This window comes from Accipiter gentilis, chromosome 26 (assembly GCF_929443795.1).
Source record: "Accipiter gentilis chromosome 26, bAccGen1.1, whole genome shotgun sequence".
In the NCBI taxonomy this organism is placed as follows: Eukaryota; Metazoa; Chordata; class Aves; order Accipitriformes; family Accipitridae; genus Astur; species Astur gentilis.
The window spans coordinates 21,227,688-21,249,667 of NC_064905.1; the positions used below are offsets into that span (position 1 = coordinate 21,227,688).

General features: G+C 52.9%; 1 protein-coding gene and 1 long non-coding RNA gene across 2 annotated transcripts in view; one reads left to right on the forward strand and one right to left on the reverse strand.

The window, feature by feature from the left end:
- The window catches only part of LOC126050828 (uncharacterized), a 38,803-nt gene extending 18,427 nt beyond the window's left edge, over window positions 1–20,376 (forward strand). The window contains exons 4-5 of the long non-coding RNA XR_007509660.1: window positions 16,866–17,045; window positions 18,322–20,376. This is a non-coding gene — a long non-coding RNA (uncharacterized LOC126050828). The remainder of the gene's footprint in view (window positions 1–16,865; window positions 17,046–18,321) is intronic.
- IRF1 (interferon regulatory factor 1) lies at window positions 5,916–11,984 on the reverse strand. Its single transcript, XM_049829235.1, has 10 exons — window positions 11,878–11,984; window positions 10,578–10,669; window positions 9,551–9,650; window positions 9,178–9,354; window positions 8,776–8,825; window positions 8,515–8,650; window positions 8,210–8,335; window positions 7,369–7,412; window positions 6,633–6,768; window positions 5,916–6,136 (listed from the first exon to the last, which is right to left on the reverse strand). Exons 2-10 carry the CDS (start codon window positions 10,662–10,664, stop codon window positions 6,036–6,038), a joined length of 957 nt encoding a protein of 318 aa, XP_049685192.1. The 5' UTR covers window positions 10,665–10,669; window positions 11,878–11,984; the 3' UTR covers window positions 5,916–6,035.
- Window positions 20,377–21,980: the final 1,604 nt, after the last annotated feature.

Genomic DNA, 21,980 nt, shown 5'->3' on the forward strand with positions numbered 1-21,980 from the left:
AGATCCCCAGAAGCTGCTGCACGCATCTCAGCTTGCCCCAGCGTTTCTGTGCTTTGATGCTGCGGCCACGTGTCCGCAGCGTAGCGTGTCGCAGCCGTGCAGTGGGGAACAATGTACAACAGGCAGCGTGAAATTTCCTATACCGAAATAGGCTGCGAGTTCATCTGCGCTGGCTGAGCATCCTCTGCGCAGGCATCGACAGTCAGCATCCTTCACGGTGCTGTGTAAGTATCCTGTACACAGTATGTATACGTGTTGTAGAAGTAACGCGCGTTGCTGCTGTTCTGGCCCAGGATCCGGGTGCCGCTTGCCAGGGGAAGAGCCACCGGCAACCTGCTGTGCCACCAGCTCAGCCTTCTCCTCCTCTCTGGTTTTTGGCAGCTGAGGAGATGCTGGTGAGCTGCGAGAGGCAGGTCTGCGCTGCGGGGGCTGTGCTGGTGTCTCGCCCCTAACCCAGCATCCCTCGCCGGACTTTGTTTACCAGCCTGATATACCAGAAGGGATGATTAACTGCCTTTGTACTCATGCAGAGGCAGACCCTGGTAACTTCTGGCACCCGGGTCCCAGCCCGCACTGGTCTGGGATGGGGGGGTGATGAGATCTGCCCCCCTCGCCCACCCCCTGGTCCTCATCGTCTCCTAGCTCTGTGGCTACAGACCCTCCTGGCTTCCCTGTCCTCCTTGTTACTCCTGTCGTGCTGTCTGCGGTCGGGCACTGCTCTTCACCGTGGTCAGCAAGGCAATTAGTGGAATGAGCGTATGACTGTCTGTGCCTGGCAGCCCCCGGTCCTTAATACTGTGGGTTGACACCTCTGCTTGCATCCAGCTGGTGACCAAATACGTCTGCCAGCGGGATGAGCAGGTTTTCTAGGTTTTGGGCGATTTTTGGCTTCTGCTGGCTCAGGTTCATGTGGCCTGTGAGTGTTCCGCTCAGTGGCAGTGCGTGCCATGCTCTTGTTTGAACTCTGGAAGGGGCCATGGGAAGATCTCCCCATCCCATCCCAGCGGCTCGGGGTGGCCACCCGCAGCCCAACGTGGCAGGGAACTACACGGGCGGAATTTTCATCCTGATGTTATTGGAACAGAAGAGACCAAAGGTTAGAGCAGAGTGACATGGTGTGCAAGTAGCTTGAGCTACGCGCAGCGTGCTGCCTGCGTGAACGTGCTTTTGTTATTGTTTGTTTCGCACATGAGAAGGCTGGGGAGGGACGGGGGTGAGTTTAATGGTGAGAGAAGTAATGAAGAGGATGGGGAAAATGTGGGAGGGAAAGGAGCTCTGAAGTGCAGCGCTGTGCTGTGGTGGAAGCGGGTACAGAGTCGACTGAAGCACTTGGTTGCAAGAGAAAATACAACTTAGATGCCATTTGTCCATGAAAATGTGACTTTCCTCCCTTTCTAGGGAAAACTTTTCCCCATCTAACTCTAAAACTGACTTTTCTACAGACAATACTTCTTCCCTTGGCCTTCCCAAGCCTCTGGGAGAGGTTTCTGTCCTGCAGAAGTTTCTGTCCTCCTTGTGTTGTATGTACAAACATGGGGAGGGGGGGGGGAATGGACCCTTGGGGAACCGGAGAGGAGGAATGATCCAGCACAACAGCAGATAAATAATGTTTGCAGTCCAAGATATTTGGTTGCTATCTAAGCAATAGTTTGCCTTTGCACCACAAACAAATATTCCACTATTTTTTGCAGTTATAAATTCATACCTTTGGTCCAAAGCACTGCTATCCTTTATAGGTGTGATACCGTAAATCATGTGACTGCCTGGAAATGTGTCCAACTATCAGGATTCAATCACGATGGCAAATAAAGGTGAAACACTAATTGCAGGCTCTGCTGCCTGGCTGGCAAAGCTCACGCAAGGTGCCACCGCTCTGGGCAGCCAAGAGCAAAAGGCTCCTTTAGGCAGCAACTTTAGGTGTTGAGCTGCTCACAGGTTGCCCCTAATGAGTGATTAAATTACAAGCAATGTGCAAAGCAGACCACAGGGGAGGAAGTTATGTTCCCCTCTAATTATGGAAGGGCATTTTAACAATCCATTTGGACAAAGGTCAAGGGAAAAGCAACAACTCTCTATTTGTAGGTCAAGGGGTTTTACTAGGAAAAACTGCAATTAACAGATGTGTGATAGCCTTGCCTCTGCAGCACTGAAAATCTCTATTGGCAAGACCGAGGCGGTTGTCTGCCACCTCGGTGCAGGATGCTGCAGCAGCAAAATCTGTGCCTGAGTTGCTGTAGGGCTTTCCCAGGTTCAGGTTGTGGGACTGTTTCTGAGACTGTCGTGTTATTTTTCAGGAGGTTTTGTCCTGTTGACGTCCTAAAACTCTAAAACTCAATAAGGAAAATCTTGGATTTGTTTTTAAATGGTTTCAAGGTTTGCAAGTAAGCTGCAGCCAGCGATGGTTTAAGTATGGTGTAAATGATGGAGAGCCTCTGCTCCAGCAGCCTGCCAAGCCTGCAGCGTTAGCTCCATTCGTTTCCCAAACGATGACTGATACAACTCCTTTTTCTTTTCCACCATAGAGAGGTGATCTCTATTTTTACAACAGTTGCATTGCCTGTAGATCTTTCTCACTGCCAGGCAAGGTTCATGGCACAAGAAAGAGCCACTTGCCCTTCGAGCCCTGCCCATAAAAACTTTCCTTTTATTGCTTTCCCTGGGTTTGGCAGGGGTGAGCTCTCTCCCATGACCTGCTCTCCTGGTATGTAATTACTTCCCAGCTCAATGTAGCTGCGTGCATGTTAAAGGTGAAAACAACTCTTACTCCAACACAGGATAGCCAGCTGAAGTTTACTGGGTATGAAGAGCTCGATTAGGATAGGCAAATGCAGAAGAAGTCAATGTCAAGGTTTTAAAACTGTTTTCATTGCATAGCCTATGTAGGAGGCTTATCCTAAAGAGCTCATGATGCTTCTCTGGGTAGAAGCAGCCTAAAGGTCTCTTAGTTGGCACTGGGAGAAGAAATATCGCTTCTAGAACCCCCGTCTGCCCCGGAGGTGATGGAGGAGCCAGTCAGGCATCAACACGGTGCAGCAGCCTCTGAGTCTCACTGGGCTTTGGCAAGTCACATCCCTCTTGAGCTGGAGAGCTCAACTCTGCTGTTTCTTTTTTTTTTTTTCTTTTTTTCCCCCTCCTCCCAAAGAGTTCAAAACAACAGAAACAACAACAAATTACTTTGAATTTGGCAGTTACTCACCCAGTGAAGCAACTGGATGGATAAATGCCACCCTGTCATGGGACTTCGCCGCTTTTCAGTGGCAAAATACCTAAAGTGCAGTCGGTCAGGCAGGTACCTTGGCAGGTGATGAAGGAAAGCATCTCTTCTGTCCTGGTAAAAACACACTTGGAGCGTGTCTGTGATCCCTGGGTGACACATACTAGCTGCTCTTTTCTTCTGTCCTCAGATCTTGGTCAAATCATTTTATCTGTGAGAACTTAAGTGCTGTTTTTTTGTATCTGAGCATAACTGTGAAAAACTTGCTCCTTTTAATGCATGAATGGACAGATTAATGCCTACCTTATTTTTAGCACCGTTCGCATCGTAGAAAGTTTCCCTTCTCCCTCCCGCCTCCTCCCCCCATGTGTAACAGACTTGCAGCAGTTCCTAAACAAAACCGATTTCCCCTGGTTGCGTGGAGGGTGCTGAGCGGGTGTCCCTTCCCGGGCGTACAGCGGTGGCTCTGGACCCCGCAGCCCCACGCTCCCTCCTTGGCCGTAGCTGCTGCTGCAGCTGGCCGGGGCAGAAATCTGGTCTGGTGGGTGATTTCTTTGCTCGTGCACAAAACGTTCCTGCTCTAGATCTGCATCGGGGAGCAGGATTTTAGGCGGGTGCGATCAGAGGCAGCCCGTGGCCCTGGTACCCGGGGGGGATGCTGGCTGGCCGGATCCCTTCTTGGGAGGTGGACCCTTGGGGCAGATACCCTGCCAGGGATTGTGACCGCCGGGGGAGAGCAAGGACATCACCCCCCGAGGCTGCCACCCACGCAGAGCCAGGATGAGGCGTAGGAAGCTGCTCTCTGCCTGGTGCCACCTGGAAGGGTGCTGCCTGCCGCTGCCGGCTTTGGGCCGTCTCGGAGATAGGGCCAGTTAATGACTAACAGGCACCGCAAGAACCCTGCCCAGCCTCTCCCTCCCCGGGCTGCCCGTCCGCCTTGCTGTGCCGTATCCAAACTGTGCTGGATTTGAGACTCGCCACCACCTGCTTCCTTATTTTTTCCCTCGGTAAACCCCACATCTGTCCCCACGTGTGTGCAGTTCGAGTCACAGCGGAGCCTCTGCCAAAAGCGGTAGGAAATGTCCGCTTTGTTCCTGTCCTTTCGGTTGGGTCTTCCTCTCCCACAGCCTGATATGCTCCTCGCTCTTGCTCAGTGAATGAAGTTATTCCCCAAAGGCCAGCGTGACCCAGCTTTGTCCAGTACGGGGGCTTTCCAGGCACTGTCAGGTGCTGGTGGCTGCAGCTGGAGACACGTTCTCTCAGCCACGCTTGTCTCTCGTCTCCCAGCCCAGACGATGCAATGTCAGACCTTTCCAGCCTGAAACTATGGCAAATGAATAAAATATAGAGGGGAAACCCAGCTTGCTTTCCCTTTGCCTTCTGAATTGTGCGTACACTTTCTTTTTAGGCAAACTGGAGTTATTTGGCTAGGTCTTCGCTGCTGTTATCACAGAAGCTGGAAGTGTTGCTGATAGGGACATCCATAGCAGGGACTTGGTGGTGCGTAAGGTTTTTAATAGCATAGCCTTTAACCCTGCTGTAAGTTAGGTCTGACAGTTGCAGATGACGGCAGATAGAAACCATCTACCCTACACGTGCACAGGACTGGGGCTTCCCTTCCCAGGGCAAGCAGGATTCCACCCATCAGCTGCACTGGCAGGGGGGGTGGAAAACAAGAGCAAGCTGTACTAAATTCCCTGTGCTTTCATGACTCATGAAAAAAAACCCCCTCCAACTGTCTCCGTCACATCTGTTTGGGTATTTTCAAGGAATCCGGAATGCATTCTCAGAGCTCTCCCATGAGAAAAAGTAAACATGTCATATATAAAACATCTTTATTAAAACAAATATACAATGTGTTATATACAAAAATAAAATGTACAGGAAAATAGTCTATAACAGCTTAGTGATTTGATTCCTATGTATTACACACAAACTAGAACCTCTTCCACCCTGCACTCTCCTCCTGCACACACTGGCCCAGGGTGGGTCTGCAGGGCGTTACAGCTCCCGTGACGGCGTACAGTACTGTAGGTATCCTGGTAGAGTGGTAGAAGGCATCTCAGAAAGGCATGGTATAAATAAAGAGCTCTGCCCCATCAGTGCAAAAATTGTTTCATGCGGCAGCTCTTCAACTATTCTATGGAAATAGATACGGCATGCCTAGGAGCAGGTAACATCCTATGGGTGGGTCTGGGTAACTGTACTATGTAGAAGCAAAGCCTAAACTGAATTTTCACATTTTATTGGTCTAAACTATTTACACAGTTTAAAGTTGAAAGATCTGAAAGATGAGCCACGTGATGGAGTAAATCAAAGAAGAGAGGGCCAATTAGTGCAATTTTTCTAAGTATAATGACAGTCGTTAAGCTCAATATCACCAGTGTTGCACAAGTAAGCAGCAACCCAAACTAACAGGTAGGAGACTCATTTGCAGTGTCTCTCCTAAGCACTCCATGGGTAAAGTGCTCATCACATCTCACGCTGGGAGGACGGTAACGTCCTCCTCTGGCACACGGTCAGTGGTACCCGCCAGGTCAGACCCCACAGCACGTCGGCAACCCCCCAGCAAAAGCTTCACCTCCAAAGCAATGACAAGGTGCGTGCTGTGGCTGAGCATCTTTGGTGCCAGGAGTCCTGCTAGTGAGATGGGAGTCTTTTTTTTTTTTCTCTTTTTTTTTTATAATGGAGTTTTTCTTGCTAAACGGAATATAAAAGCTATGGTCTTTGTTCAGTCAGTAACAAACAACTTCTTCCATTCTCTTCAGGCTTGCCAAAGCTTCTACCCAAAAGCAGTTTGTGGTCAGAGGAAGCCAGGGCTTTACAAGCCACAGGGAATGACTTGCATGGTAGGTCTCACTGTCTCCAGCCAGGAGAAGTCTAGACTGCTTTTCTGGTCTAAGAACCTGAACTCCAGCTCTCCTAGACAAAATAAAACAAGAATGAGTACTGAATCACATACAGCAAGAGCAAAATAGCGTATACGTGTGTGTACATATATATATACACACAGAAAAAATATCAAAAATGGAAAGATTTCTCAGATGTGAGTAAATACCTTAGACTAATGTTTTGCTAAAATACTTCAAAAACTCTCTGTTAAACCGTCCTGTTTAAGCTATTGCTTATGGAAATTCTTCAGTTACATTGCAAGGAGTTTCTGAAAGCTGACATAACTTAGATGTGTATAACCCTAGGACAAATCTCTAGTATACTCTTACAGGAGAGATTTTTCACCTTTTCCTTTTTATCAACAAATTCCTTACAGCCCTCCAGCAGGCTACTTGGAAATCTCAGAACACAGGGACGTGTGAATCCCCTATTTGTTTTGCTCCCTCCCAATTAGTGTCTTGCATGAAAACCCTTGGCTGCATCATCCTGTGGCAATGACCATCAGTGATAACTGAGAAGTCTGTACCCGAAGTTGTGTCGATCTCCCCATCCTGCTCCTTGTAGCTGTAAGTGCTGCATATGCTCTGGGTGCCCGGCTCGTTGGTGAGAAAGCCTTTCCCCCCAACGCTGGTGGTGTGCCAATCTTGGGCTGGTTCAAGCAGCTGTAAGAGAATAAGGAGATGGTAAAAACTGCTCTTTTTTCTGTGGGTGCAATGTTTTATTCCTTCCCCTTAATTAGAAGGCAGGTAAGCAAAAAAGATCATATTATATCTCCTCATGCTATGTTATATAAAACTTGTTTTACTCCCAGTTAAAAAAAAAAGTTAGTGCAAAACAGGGAGGGCTGGAGCACCTTCGGTGATGAAACCCCCATCTTATCAGTGGGATGAGCGTGACATGTCTGGAAACTCAGATTAAGCGCCACATGTCAGAGGTGGAGGGAAGGGCAAAATAAAACAGTTTAGAGAACCTTTGCAGACTCTAGCAAAGCAACCTCTACTTCTAGGAGTACTCAATAGCTTTCTCTGACTTTCACATGAAGAGTAAATATTTCCATGGATGTGTCCTCTCCAGCTCATGTTTGCAAAGTAGCTGCCTTTTTATATTGAATTTTTCAGGCTTCCTCATTAAATAAGGGTCTTGGATTACATAACTGTACGTCCAGCTCATAGAGGACTGGATCAGATAGCTGCTTCCCTTCCTCTCTTGGTGCAAACAGCAACTTTGGCCAATTTTATTCTGACCAGAAGGGCTGGTTTTACCTTAAAAATCTCCGAATTTATTTCCTCTTCATCTTCGTCCGTGACTGTTTTGTAAGCACATAAAAAGAAGAGAAGAAAACAGACATAGATGTCAACTTTTCACACTTCTGCTTCTTCACCACACAACCCGCTTCGTATTCTCTTGTCACAAAACACCACTACCTTTTACTTCCCCCTCCCTACGGCTGACACCGAGGAGGGGCTCAGGGCTTGGAGGCAGGGAGGCCCCCCAGCACCTCCGTGCCCCAGGCTCCCCCCAGACCTTCATCTCGGGTGCTCTTCAACAAGGGCACGTTGGCGTGCAAGGCTCCAGGAGCTCAGATGCTTCCCCGAGAGTCTCCAAAGCAGAGCCCGCTTGGTACGCGGGAGCGAGATGATTTGCCCCGAGTGAAGAACCCCTGGGAAGCATGGTGTCCTCCACTGTCACTACTGTCCCCAACGCTGTCCTGCTTCTGCATCTCCTCCTTCCAGCTGTCCCAATCCCACCCTCCCGGCTCGGAAAACTCTCCTCCTCTTTACAGGCCGACCTGTCCGTGCCATCGCGTTGAGCCTGCGAGACAAAGCCTGCCCCTTTGCTCACATGTGCAAAGCAAATGGTATTTCAGAGCCTTTCGCCCATCAGCAACTACTTCTGCAGGTGGCTCATGCCCCTTCTGTAACCTGGCCGGTTTGGTAGCTCCAGACACCCAAATCCATCAAGTGGAGGTGTGTTTGGTTTTTTTCTACAAGACAACTCTTGCTTCTCCTGATCCCCCAGGCACTTCTTCATCCCACTGCCTTGCCTCCAGCTTGCTTCCAATAGACCGATGAAAGACCGGGGCAGGAAAAAAGAAACACCCACCTTCTGAGGACGAAGCCAGGGGAGACACCTGGAGCTGGTAGAGGTCGTTGGTGCTGTCAGCCATGGTGATTTCCATCGGCGGCCTCCAGTCGGTCAGCGAGCCGCTCACCTCGCACGGCGAGAGGTCTGCGGGATGCACCAGGAGGAGTTGGCATTCACAGGAGAGACACAACCACCTCCATTTCCTCCCTGCCCGTCTGACGGCTCAGCCCCAAGAGTCATCTTTGTCTTTTGGCGCAGAGACTGTGGGTTTAGCGCAAACGGCACTTTCCACTCTGCTCAGGGAGCTAAAAACTGAGTCTCACCTAAGGTGATGGACGAGCTCTCAACCTCCACTTCCTGCCCCGCGTAGTCATGAACGGTGTAGCTGCTGTGGTCATCTGGCAGAGGAGTGTTGGTTAGTCTTTCTGCCGACTCCTCCGTCCTCATGTCTTCGTACGACTACAAAAATAAGGGCAAAGGATGAAAGACTTGTCTAAGAATGCACGAGCTCCCATATGAAAAAAAATTAACCATGAAAACCACCAAAACCTCTAGCTTCTTCAGCTGCCTCTACAGCCACATACCTTTCTCTTGCTCCTGTTTCTTGCCTCTCTTGAAGACTTTGACTTCCTTTCTGTTAAATAAAAATAAGACAAACGTGAGAAAGGGCTGCATGGGTGACATTTTAGGTGAGCGTGAGCTCTTGCAGCTTTGAGCCCTGCTCAGCAAGCTCTGCTACTGCTGTCAGCAGCAGCGAGTCCCCGTTGCCTCCTAATGATGCCTTTAAGCACATTTGAAGAATTTGGGATAAAATGAACCGCTTGTACAAAGCGTTACCAATGGCAAGAACCAGTGACTGACCCCAGTAGCACCGGTGCTACCAACAGGTCTGTTCTACCCCTGCCTACGCCGAGCAGGAAATTTAAGCGGTGTTTAAGCGCAGTGGTGGAAGCTGCGTAACCCCGGCTGGACTGCTGAGGGGTTACCTTTCTTCTGATCCTTCGTCAGGGGAGGCAGCATCCTGTAAACCCTGACAGCGCTGGAGCCTTTGTTGATGCTTTTATCCTTCACTTCTTCGATGTCAGGCAGTGAATTCATAGCACAGCGGAAGTTTGCCTTCCAGGTTTTCGGATCAGGGTCTTTCTCACCTACTTTATATCTTCCTATAAATAAGAGATGGGGTGAGTGTTTAGACTTTTCAGTGCTACTTCTTCCCACAAAAAAAAAAATTTCTTTTTCTATTTTCTCTGACATATATACTAGTAGTTAATATAACTAGCTGAGGTGTAAGTCAAGACAAAAGAATGCCGCGTTTGAGATAATTCGTATGACTGATGGAAATGTAAAGCCAGCACAGACCTGTATGAATGGCCCAGCTCCGGAAAAGGCAGGCGTCTTTCTCCATGTCCCAGCCGTGCTTAGCTGCATGTTTCCATGGGATTTGAAACATCATCTTATCCTGAAGTTAAATCAATAGAGACTTGAATTAAAAAAGAAGCATCGCGTGCCAGTTTGGAACGATGGCTTTAATCAAAGAATTCTCAGCAGCAGCTCAGAAACTTCATAAACCCTCTGCCCTCTATCTTAACTGAGCACCCATTGTACATCTGTTTTGTTCAATGCATACAAGACTTTTTAAGCGTTCTGAAACTGGGAAGGCCGCATGCGGTATGGTACAGTAGAAGTAAGCAATATCGCCAATTTTATCGCAGAATCATTTAAAAGCATTGCAGCTAATCTGTTAGTGTGTCATAAGCTACAGTATATTTTCTAGGTACACTTTGGTAGAGAATCCCTTTTTAAAGTTGCCCGTAAGACCCTGCAGGAATCTTAAGAAAAACATGTTCCAGCTTAAATATCACCTCAGGCTGGATACAGAAGCTTCAGAGAAAAGAGACCTGGTTCAATAAGCCTGGTGATCTCACCCTGTGCTACAGGTACAGGGATGTGCCTTCCAGACCAAAAAATACAGTGTTTCTTTCAGGCCAAATCTTAAAACTGGGAGCAACTGGGAGTGTTGAGTAACTGCTACTCAACTGGGGCAGGAAGCGACTTGGCTCAAGTGGGCAGCAGGAGTGAAAAGGTCCTGGAGTTTTCTTGGTTCTCCATCATGTTCAAATTGCTTTTATTTTAATTTATCATTTTCCTCCTGGGAATTTTCCCAGAAAAAAAAATGGAACTACTACATTCTGTACTGACCAGAGCTACCTTTTCTGAAAACAAAAATAGTTGGGTTTTAAACATCATGCTTGCAAGTTTTCTCCATGTCCTCCTTTCCTTTATGATCTTGACTTATGTTTAGTGTCCTCTGAGAATAAGGATGATTAACGATACAGAAGTAATAATAATAATAATAATGCTAGTAACAGTAACAAATGACCCTCACCTTGTTAATCCATATCAGCCCTGGTATTTGATTGGAATTAATCTGCATTTCCAACCAGGGCCTCATGCGCATTCTTGACACTGGCATGTTGTCTATGAAAGAAATAACAGGTCAGCAAAAACCTCATCGCTATTTTAACCATTCTGCAACATCACCCCCCTCCCTGACCCTCCCTTCCGTCACCATTACCCCTAACACTATGGGGGCAACCAAAACTGCTTTTCCAGGGTCTGGAACTTTTTTTCGGTATCTTCCCCCTGCTCCTGGAGGGCAGCACATCCCGCTCTCCCCCAAAACCACCTCTCGGCTTCCAAATTCTGGAAGTGGGCTGCTCAGCTTGGCGTGGGACGGGGCAGCCCGGGAGGGGGACACCCCCCCCCCCCGCCAGCACCCGCGCAGTTTTCCCGGGAGTGGGAGCGGGTGTCTCCCCGCGGGCACGGTCGTCTTCTTAAAAGTTTATTATTAATTAAATTGCGCAAGGGAGCGGGGGGGGGGGGGAGGGGGGCAATCTCCCCAGTTAGCACCGCCATCGGCCCCGGCAAACCGCCGGCCCCGGCGCGGCCCTCCCAGCCCTTCCTCTGCAGAAATAATTTCCTGTTTGCGGTGGTTTATTTTTTTTCTTCCCCCCCCCCCCCCCCCCCAAGACAGCCCAAGATTTCCCAAACAATACATTTCTGACTTTCACCAGCAACGAGCTGGGCGGCGGGACGACGGCCCGGAGAGTGCCCGCCCCGGGCTGGGGGGGGACGGGACGGGACGGGGGGAACGGGAAGGGAAGGGACGGGACGGGGGGAGGTCAGCCAGGGCTACCCCCCGCCGGGAACGCGGCTCCGGGCTGCGGGATCCGGCCCCGGGGCTCGGCGCTGGCACACGCTCAACGGCGGAGCGAAGCCTCCGGCTGAGCCCGCGGAGCGGCAGCCGCCCCCGGACATGCCCGGCCCCGCGGGGGGACGTGACATCCCGCCCGGTCCCGATCCCGGTCCCGGTCCCGGTCCCGGTCCCGGTCCCCTCCCGCGCGTTGTGTAAGGGACCGCGACCGCCGCCCTCCGGAGGGATGCCCGGTACCCACCCGGAGGCTGCCGGCGCGATAAGCCCCGCTCCCCCAAACCGCCTCCGCACGGCGAAAGCCGGCGCTGCCCCGTCTTGGCGAGCAAAGCCGTGCCGTGCCGTGTCCCCGGGGCCGTTCCCACGGACCCCGCGGGGCGCCTTCACCCGGAGTCCCGGTGCCGTGCAAAGCAGGGGACGAACTCCGCCACGGGACGGGACGAGACGAGACGAGACGAGACACACCGCGACCCACCTCGCTGTGCCGTGCGGTGCCCCAGCCGTGCCGAGCCGTGCTAAACCGAGCCGAGCCGTCCGCGCCCGCTGCCCGCCGACCCGCCTCTGCCGCCCGCGGGGCGCGCCCTCGGGTATAACGCGGCGGCGCCCGGGATTCCCCGCCGCCCCGGGCCCGGCTGCGTTTTGACCAATCAGCGTCGCCGTGGGGGGCGGCCGCGCCTCCCATTGGCTACCGCCTCCAGCATCACTTCGGGGAAATCACGCTGTTGTAGCACCAGCGGCGCGGGGGGAGCGCCCGCCCCCCTCTCCCCCACCCCGCCCCCCCGCGCCGCGCGCCACGGCCCCGCCCCCCGCCCCTCCCCTCCCCGCGCCGCCGCGGTCCTGCGTGGGTGCGGGATGCGCCAGCGGGGGGCTCGGCTCGGGGCCTGCCGAGCGGCTCCGACCCCGTCCCAGCCTGGCTCACGTCCCCGCGGGGATCCGGGCCCCGTCCCGCCGCGGGGATCCAGCCCTCGCCCCCACCGGGGGTCCTGCCCCTGGCCCCACCGAGGGATCCGGACTGATCCCACCCGAGGGATCCAACCCCTGTCCCACTGAGGGATCCAGCGCCTGTCCCCACCGAGGGATCCAACGACTGATCCCACCGAGGGATCCAGACTGATCTCACCGAGGCATCCAGCCCCTGTCCCCACCGAGGGATCCAGACTGATCTCACCAAGGGATCCAACCCCTGTCCCACCGAGGGATCCAGACTGATCCCACCGAGGGATCCAACCCCTGTCCCCACCGAGGGATCCAACCCCCACCCCACCGAGGGATCCAGACTGATCCCACCAAGGGGTCCAGCCCGTGTCCCCACCGAGGGATCCAACCCCTGTCCTACCAAGGGATCCAGCCCCTGTCCCCACCGAGGGATCCAGACTGATCCCACCCGAGGGATCCAACCCCTGTCCCACCGAGGGATCCAGACTGATCTCACCGAGGCATCCAGCCCCTGTCCCCACCGAGGGATCCAACCCCCATCCCACTGAGGGATCCAGACTGATCCCACCGAGGGATCCAACCCCTGTCCCCACCGAGGGATCCAACCCCCATCCCACTGAGGGATCCAGACTGATCCCACCGAGGGATCCAACCCCTGTCCCCACCGAGGGATCCAACCCCCATCCCACTGAGGGATCCAGACTGATCCCACCGAGGGATCCAACCCCTGTCCCCACCAAGGGATCCAACCCCCATCCCACTGAGGTATCCAGACTGATCCCACCGAGGGATCCAGACTGATCTCACCGAGGCATCCAGCCCCTGTCCCCACCGAGGGATCCAGACTGATCTCACCAAGGGGTCCAGCCCCTGTCCCCACCGAGGGATCCAGACCGATCCCACCAAGGGATCCAGCCCTCGTCCCCACAGAGGGATCCAGGCCCTGTCCCACCGAGGGGCTCAGCCCCAGCCCGTGCTCCCCCTGCGCAGCCGCTGTTCACGCACAGCCCGGGCAGCCGGAGCCAGCACGGTGATCCCAGCATGTAGAGTCCCAAACTTTCTGCCAGCCCATAGCAACCCCCGTAATTCTGGAAAGGAAGTGCGTGAAACGCAGGGTCTAGGTGAGGCTCTTCTGAGTGGGGTGGGAGCTCAGGCAGCGGTCGGGCTGCTCCCACTCCACTCGCTGCGGAGTGTGGAGGAACGGGCCCCGGTGCCACCCCCGAGCAGCCCAGCTCCCCTGAGCTGGTTCCGGCTCCAAAGGGAACGCTTTTGCTGTTGACATCAGGACTAACGAACAGGGAGCGCCAAAACTGCATTTTCATTTACTCAGTGTTAGCAGCTTGCAGAAAGGATGCGGTAGGGCCTGGAGTAATAGGAACCGTCACGGGTGGTAGAAAGAAAGTCAAGAGAAAAGGAAAATAGTTGAAGATTGTGAGTGACGCTCCTGACTACCTCCTCTGCATTTATGCTTTCATGGCATGTAGAGGTCATTACACAACGAGTTCTCCGGTGCCAGCATGAATCCTCCCAGTGATGCAAGTAGATGTAAAGAGTGTGCTGCTGCATTCCAGTGTTGAATGCTCGTTAAGTGCACGGCTGGAAGAAACGGCTGGGTAGAGTCACCAGAGCAATTCCTGGGCACATCACAGGGCACCTAAGGCAGGGGACCGGCGTGTGACCAGGTCCCCCCCGGCCTCTGCAGACCGCTTTTCTGGTGAGGAGCAGTAGTACAGACACTGCCCGGCCTTGCTCTGTCCTTGGTTTGAGAGCCTCGACAGTCAACGGGATTCCTCAACCTAGCTACAGCTGTAACGTAGTCTGTTTTCAGTGCTTTTTCCACATCAAGTTTCCAGCCGAGATCCGGTCTCAGTCACTTTGATGCAGGAGTTTAAGACGTTCAGACACTCTGATTTCACAGCACACATTTGCCATAGGTTGTGCAATAGCTTATAGTAAGAGATGTACTGCCTAGCACCCGCTCTCAGCGTAAATGGCAAAAGGGCAATGAGAGCATTTTGCAAAACCTGGGAATGTTTTTTTCTCCCATCTTCCCCTGACCTGGGCTGTGTGTCGGGTTGGGCTGATCTGAAATAACTGTTAGGACACATAAAGGGTGCCCACTGGTATTGTCCTCTCCTACCGCTCACGGATGAAGCTGCGGAAGGGAAATGACGGCATGATAGAAGGCTACTGAAATCATTGGGATTTCTCTCCAATCCACTGGATCTGGATGACGGTGAGATTAGATTTGCATCCAATGTCTTTAAGGTGCTTTCAATCCAGCAGAATATCAGCGTATTTTTAGTTATTTCCTTTTCAATACTTTAAAGGCAGGTTTGATGTCATACGCAACAGGAAGGTATATTGGGAGAGCGGTGGAAAGATGCGTGGGCAGCCTGGACGAGCAGTGGGACACTATCGCACTGCCTGCCTGCACTGCCAAGTTTTCTCCTTTTTTAAACATAAAGATTAAAGAAAAGGCCCAAACTTGGATTTAACTGCAGAAAAACACCCTGTAGGTGTCCCATGCTTTCTCTAAACTTTTTTTTTTTTGTCTGCTTGTCACTTTATACTGTGGTAGTGTCCTGCAGTCAGGTCTTTGTGCTGGGTGAGGCACCATTCACCAGTGAGCTTTCTGTGTAGAGAAAGATATAACATACCAGGCAAATGAAACAAATAATCAGAGAAGGAGAGTGGTACCCAGCGAAGGTGGGGACAGCACTAGGACGTTCATAGTTCATTGTCTGTGAGGGGGCACGGGTTCACTCCTCGGCAGAAGGTGTCCAGTAACCTAGAGTAATAACAGGTAACATAGCAGTAGCCTGAAAAAGAGATGACAGAAGGTATTTCAGGTTCCAGTGCAAATGTCATCTACAAAAATAGTCACGATACCTCTTATACAACCTAAATATTGACAAAAAAGATCATGCTGTTGTTCCTTTCAAGCTCCAACCTTCCACAGTTTGTTTTTACCCCCCTCAGCCAGCTTTGAGAAAAATGAGTTCTGAGCTTCCTGGTCTGATGGGCCAATATGTGCATACACCAAATGCACCTTCAATACTTTAAGTGACTACATTTTCAACAGTGACTTGTTTGATATATGACATCAGCACTGTTAGGATCCTTACGGGCTATTTATAGTCTGTATTATCATCAGGAATGGGCACCAGGCACCAAACATATAGAGCTAGAATAGAAATGCACAAAGGAAGGTTAACAGTCTCAGCCCTAAATCTCCACTTCTTTCCTCTGGTTTAAACGCATACAGATCCTCCTCAGTGGAAGTTCACTGACCTCTACATGTATGTTCTGTCCCATATCTGCACAGCAAGTTTCGTGGAGCAGGACCTGCCCAAGCAGGGATGCCTTATGTTTGCTTCTTTGTTATCTCTCAGCTGAAACACGGAAATAACAACTCGTCTCTCCCTGACGTTCCTGTGCGTGAGGTTGTCCTAACGCTACGGCTACAAAGCCTTCTCCTTAGAAAACCGACTCCTTCCTCCCGTTTGTACCACGACACTAACAATCGTTTCAGCAGCAAGAATATGCACTTAAATTGGACATGTACTTGTATAAAAGTATGAACAAATAATAATCCGCACAACTGAAGGAGTCAATAAAAGGCTGGCCATAAAACCCTTCTGCTCCACCCAGTTTATCACCCAGCAAGAATTTCCATGAATGCCACCACCGATGCTCTGCTGGGTTGCAGCCCCGCTCCAGCTGTATTTCGCAGCAGTCTTATCTTGGACAGCTGCTTGGCCTTTTGACTCTGAACACCCTCTAAGGGTCCCCCTTTTTCATATTCCCCCCGTGATTTGCCAGTTCTCCTGTTTTAATGGTAAACTGAGACACAGAGAAACAGATTCCCTAAAATATTTTATCCCATTTACCCGATCCAGGGAGATCCCAAGTCTGGGATTGTTTTCCTAATGCAGAGGAAATATTAATAACACTTTTATTTAAAACCAAATCAAATCCCCAGCTGATGCTCCAGCAAGTGTTATAGGTTATTCTATAATGGGCACATCTCCGTTTCCGTCAGGAGTGCCCTGAAACAAGGTGCTCCTAGGAAGACTATTTCAAGTACCGCTAAAAAACCATGACCTGCGTGGCACCAACTACAGAGCTCCTGGTGTAGCCCACAAGGAGGGAGGGTTATGAACTGGGCATACAGGCTCTAATGTGGTTCTTTGTTCCGTCTTCACTGCTATGCTTGGTTAAGCAGCTCGGGATGGCTTCGCTCCCGTACTGTATAAAGTAAATAATTGTTAATATTGAACCCTGTGTGATGTGAAACGGGCAGCTTCCAGCCAGCAGTGTTGTGTACCGGCCAGGCAAAGCTGCTGCCTCCAGCTGAAGGCCCGGCTGCCTCCTCCCTAGTGACAAGTGGCACAGACTTTCTCGTCCGTGGGTACCCAGCCTGGTGCCGGGGCTGCTCGGAGCACGTTGTTTTTCTGGCACTCCAGAAGGAGCACCTTTTCCCCCCTTATCTTTGCAATGCTCTTCCTTCCTCGCTCCTTGCAGAATTACCCTCGAGTGGGGATGAGACCTTCTGTGCGTTACCCCCAAGCAAACTTGTGAGGCTCCAAACATCCAGAAACGCTTTTCGAGGAGCTGGGGGGTGAAGGGGAGAAAACCAGCACGCTCCGGTGCAGCCATAGGTGCAGAAGCGGCTGCTCACTCCAGAGCTCCGATAACCTCCAGGTAAGCATATATGGCAGCCGATGCGCTGGTCCTGCACTCAGCCGGTGCCAAACGGGAGGTGTGGATAGGGCAGATGACCCCCGAGTTTTAAATCCCTAAGGTGTCTTGGGGGTGAAAGAGCTGCTCGTGCAACACGGCAAGTGTTGATGGCGGTCTTTGAAGATTTTCCCTCCTCCCTGGGACTCTGAATCCAACCAGGGGAGAAGCTCTGCAGTGGGGAATCCCTGCTCCAGTGGTGGGGAGATGATGGGGAGATGATAGGGAGGTGATGGGGAGATGGGGACGGGGGCTGCCATGGAAATCTGCCTCTGGCAGGGAGCAGAGCCCCAGGCCTGCACGCCGGGGCCGTATTTGGGTGAGGGGAGTGAACAAGCACAGGATGGAGCGGGGGTTTGTGGAGGGGAAGACGGGGAGCATGGTGAGAGAGAGCCTCTTATCTGCTTCCTCGCGGCCCTGGCTGCTTCCTTCCATCATGACCTTTCCATGCCCACCAGCGCTCAACAGCCCTTCCAGCCCCTGCTCTGCCAGGGTTTGTTCCTCCTTTCTACCTGTTTTAAGGGAAACCTGCTCTAACGCAAGCCCTTTCTCATTTTCTCCCCCACTTGCCTCCCTCCCCTTTCCCCGTCAAACTCAGAAACAATTCCGTCTTTTTGGAGCGGCTAACTGGGGCATATAAAATGGGTGCGGAGCGTTCGCTGTCACCTGGGGAATGTCACGGTTGCCCGCTAACGAGTACCCGACAACTGTCACAGTGTCGTGCCGCTGCGTGGGGCTCTCTGGGCCGGAAGGGGTTAACGCAGAGCAGGCTTTTAAGGAGCAGAGACGGAGGATCACCCTTAAAACCTGCAAAGGCTAGCGTAAGAAAATAGCTGCTTCTGAGCCAGTAGCTCTGCGAGTGCTGGACTTGCTGCAAGCTGTTTCCATTTCTTATAAATGCCTTTCTTACAAAAAGGAAGTTTGGTTGAAGCACATGCAGGAGAATGAATAATGTCATAAATGTTGAAACTCTGCCCAGATGGCATGAGGTAATACTAGCGAGTGCTCTGATCTGTGGGCTACAAACAAATATATCCTGGGATGGGCTGCTTACGGTTTCCTGGAAATGGAAAGACCTATCTCAGGACCCGAAATCAATTCAGTTCTCTCCACTGATGGCACGGTGAATTTTTAAAGTAAACCCAAATGAGATTCTGGGCTTGCTTTGGTGGGAAACAAGGAAATTCCAGGAATTTGACTTCTGTCCCTGGACTTTCCCTGCTCCTTACTTTTCTCTCAGCCTTGCAGGAGGACACAGACCTCTCGTGAATTCTTTGCAAAGGAAAGTCCTGAGAGCGGCAGGCACCTGGCAGCTGTGACGAGTTTACCTAACGAGGGTGCAGACCTGCAGCAGCCTGAGCCTCCCTGCCAAAGGTCAGAGAGACTCAATCCTCTCCCGGCGCACACGGGAGCCAGCAGCCTTCCTCCCCCCGAGCTGCTCTGCCGTGGGGCCACGCTGACCTGGGGTCCCCGGGGGTGCCGGCATCCCGGGAGCTAACCCACATGAAGTCGAATGGGGAGACCATTCATTTTACGCTGCTGAAGTCCCACCAGCGCAGCTGGGGCTGGTATCAGCAGAAAACAGGTGAGTTGTGTATTAAAGATTTTTCCTTTTATACGCCCTTAGAGTATCCGTCTGAAGGTAATAGGTCCGAATGAACCCCCTTGCCTAACCCGCCCCTGAAGAGCAGGAGTTAATCCAAAGGGAGCCACAGCCTGCAGGACAAGCAGCGCAGTGGCGGCCAAGGCTGGTTGTGCTTCTTGTCTGGCTCCGGGCTGGGAGGGTTTTCTTTTCCTGGACTGATCGGAAAAGGCATCAAACTTCCCAGCTGTCGGAAGGGGAAGGACTGGCCAGCCGAGCCAGCGGCCGGAGGCTGCCCGCCGCGGCGTGGTGCTGTGCCTCCAGCCCGTCACAGGTGTCGGCAGGGTCCGGCTCGCCCAGTGCTTGGGCTGGGGGCTTACTGGGGCCACCACCGGCCCCCTGGCCAGCCCCTGCCCCGAGCTCCTGCCCGCACCCTGCTGTCGCCTACCAGCCGAGCCTGGCAGCTCGAGCGTGCCAGGGTACCTGCGGGCACGGAGGCAGAGAGCCCCTGGGAACTTCCTCCAGGAAAAGACATCTCCATCGGGAAACTGCAGCACAGCGACCCGCGAGTCTTTCACCTCGGCTCTGCCTCGGGAAGAACATCAACAACCCCCGCTTTGATTGAAATACTCCGTCCCATCCTCGTGCAAAGGGGCTGCCGAAAAGGAAGCTCTTGGGAGGCGCCGAAAAGCGCTGTTGGGTTTGTCACGTTAGTGCCGTTGGGAGCCAAGGGATGGGAGAGCCAAGGTGGGATGTGCTGGGAAGGCGGCTCGCGCCCAGCTGCTGCCTCAGCCGGGACAGATTCTGCTGGTGCGCGGCACAACGGGAGCTCTGGTTGTGCTGGCAGGCCTGGGCCCGGGCACTGGGAGGGCACCGGGTTGGTACCGAGGACCTCGTAGGGTGACCCTAGCAAACAGTGAAAATCATGTGCTGCGAGCAACAGGCGCTAAAACATCCGAGTCTCATTCCCTATTTTTTTATTATTATGTATTGGCTATTAACCTTGGAGCAGACTGCAAACATCTCAGTCCAAACACAGACCACAGGTGAGAACGGCAGCCTCATTTGATATAATAATGCCATTTCCATAAGCAAGAGTCAAATTTGGTGCTTGAAAAATACTCGGCGTCGTTTCAGCGCGGCAGGCAGCGCAGCCTCGGCCCCGCACCGAGGCAGGTCCGCTCCTGCTGGGCTTGGCTCGGACCCGTCACGGCTGTCGCTTTCGGGTGCTCTGAAAGGGGGTGCCGTACGCACTGGTCTCCCCCCCACCAAAAAAAAAAGAAAAGGGAAAAGCTAAGTGACGTGTCCAGCCGGAGAGGTCATCGTAGCTGGGGTGACCGTCTGCTGAAGGGGCGGCGGTGGATCCGCAGCAGGGGGAAGGACCCCTCGCAGCCTTCTCCCCACCGGGGAACGGGGGGACCCCCCGGTGGCGCCCACCAGCCGGGAGGGACCCCCAGGAGAGGGGACACCTTGCAGGGAACCGCTGTCCCACGCGGCTCCCCTGTCCAAACCCGTCCCCTTCCCCTGCCGGGGATGCCATTTCTTCTGGAAGAAGCGCAGGTTTCTTGTCTTATTATTTTTTAACACCCTCTGATGCCCCGAAGGAGACCCCCAGCCCATCGACTCGCCTTCCGTGGCTGAGATCTGGGAGCAAGCGTGGCCGTCCCGCCGCCTTCGCCTCCTTTCGGCCCCGTTTGCCACCCAAGCCAGTGGCCATGCGGGGCAGCCGTGCCCCCGCTCGCTGCGGGCACGCGTGGCTCCCTGCTGCCTGTCCCCACCGAAGCGCAACTTGGGGGGGGAAGAACGGAGAAGTTGCCCCCTTTGGGGTTTTTTTCCCTGCCTTTTTTTTCCCCTGCCTTTTTTTTTCTGCCTTTTTTTCTTTTTCCCCCTTTTTTTTCTTTTTCCCCCTTTTTTTTCTTTCCCCCCTTTTTTCTTTTCCCCCCTTTTTTCTTTTCCCCCCTTTTTTTCTTTTCCCCCCTTTTTTCTTTTTCCCCCTTTTTTCTTTTCCCCCTTTTTTTCTTTTCCCCCTTTTTTTTCTTTTCCCCCTTTTTTCTTTTCCCCCCTTTTTTTCTTTTTCCCCCTTTTTTCTTTTCCCCCTTTTTTCTTTTTCCCCCTTTTTTTTCCCCCTTTTTTTTTCTTTTTCCCCTTTTTTCTTTTTCCCCCTTTCTTCTTTTTCCCCCTTTCTTTTCTTTTCCCCCTTTTCTTTTCTTTTTCCCCCTTTTCTTTTCTTTTTCCCCCTTTTCTTTTCTTTTTCCCCCCTTTTCTTTTCTTTTTCCCCCTTTTCTTTTCTTTCCCCCTTTTCTTTTCTTTTTCCCCCTTTTCTCCTTCTTTCCCCCCCTTTTCTCCTTCTTTCCCCCCCTTTTCTCCTTCTTTCCCCCCCTTTTCTCCTTCTTCCCCCCCTTTTCTCCTTCTTTCCCCCCCCTTTTCTCCTTCTTTTCCCCCCCCTTTTCTCCTTCTTTTCCCCCCCTTTTCTCCTTCTTTTCCCCCCCCTTTTCTCCTTCTTTTCCCCCCCCCTTTTCTCCTTCTTTTCCCCCCCCTTTTCTCCTTCTTTCCCCCCCCTTTTCTCCTTCTTTCCCCCCCCCTTTTCTCCTTCTTTCCCCCCCCTTTTTCCCCTGCCCATTTTTTTGTCCCCCCCCTGTTTTTTTGCCCGGTTTTCCCCTCGTTTGCCCCCTTTATTTTTTGCCCTTTCCCCCTTATTTCCCTTTTTCCCCTTATTTGCCCCTTTTTATTTTTTTTGCCCGCTTTTCCCTCTGTTTGCCTTCTGCCCGTCTTTCCCCTTACCTGACCTTTTCCCTTTGCCCCCCCCGTTTGCCTATTCTTTTTCCTCTTCTTTTTTTTATTTTTGGGGGGTGTCTGTGGCCGTCGCTGTCCCCCCTCCCCTGATTGACGGCGGGATTTCCTCCCCAAACGCCGCCCCGCGCGGTGCCCCCCCCCCCATCCCGTTCCCCCCCCCCCCCCCCCCAGTTTCGGTTTCCCGCGGGAGGAGCGGCGCGGGCGGCGCGAGCCGCTTCCGGGAATCGGCGGTGCCGCGCGCGGCCGCGGGGGGGCGTCCCACCCCCGGGGAGGGGGGGACGGGGGACGGGACGGGAGGTGGGGGGGGACACACACCCCGGGAGGGGGGGGTCCGGGGGAAGCCCGTGCCCGGCCGTGAGTCAGGGGCAGGAATGCGGCGGGACTTCCAGCCGCCCCACCGGGAAAACCCGCCCGCCCCGGGAAACCCCCCCAACCCCCCCCCCCCCGGGCACCTGGATGCCGGTGCGGTGACCCCCCCTCACCCCCCCACCCCAACCCCCGGGGGGGGGGGGGGGACACACCGG

Bases quoted from the DNA above. Each gene is read 5' to 3' on its own strand.
- IRF1 (XM_049829235.1), bottom strand. From the start codon at position 10,664: ATGCCAGTGTCAAGAATGCGCATGAGGCCCTGGTTGGAAATGCAGATT. The intron at 9,651-10,577 runs GTGAGGGTCATT...ATTTAACTTCAG, and splicing joins GGCTGATATGGATTAACAAG to GATAAGATGATGTTTCAAAT. The intron at 8,651-8,775 runs GTATGTGGCTGT...TTATTTTTGTAG, and splicing joins GAAACAGGAGCAAGAGAAAG to TCGTACGAAGACATGAGGAC.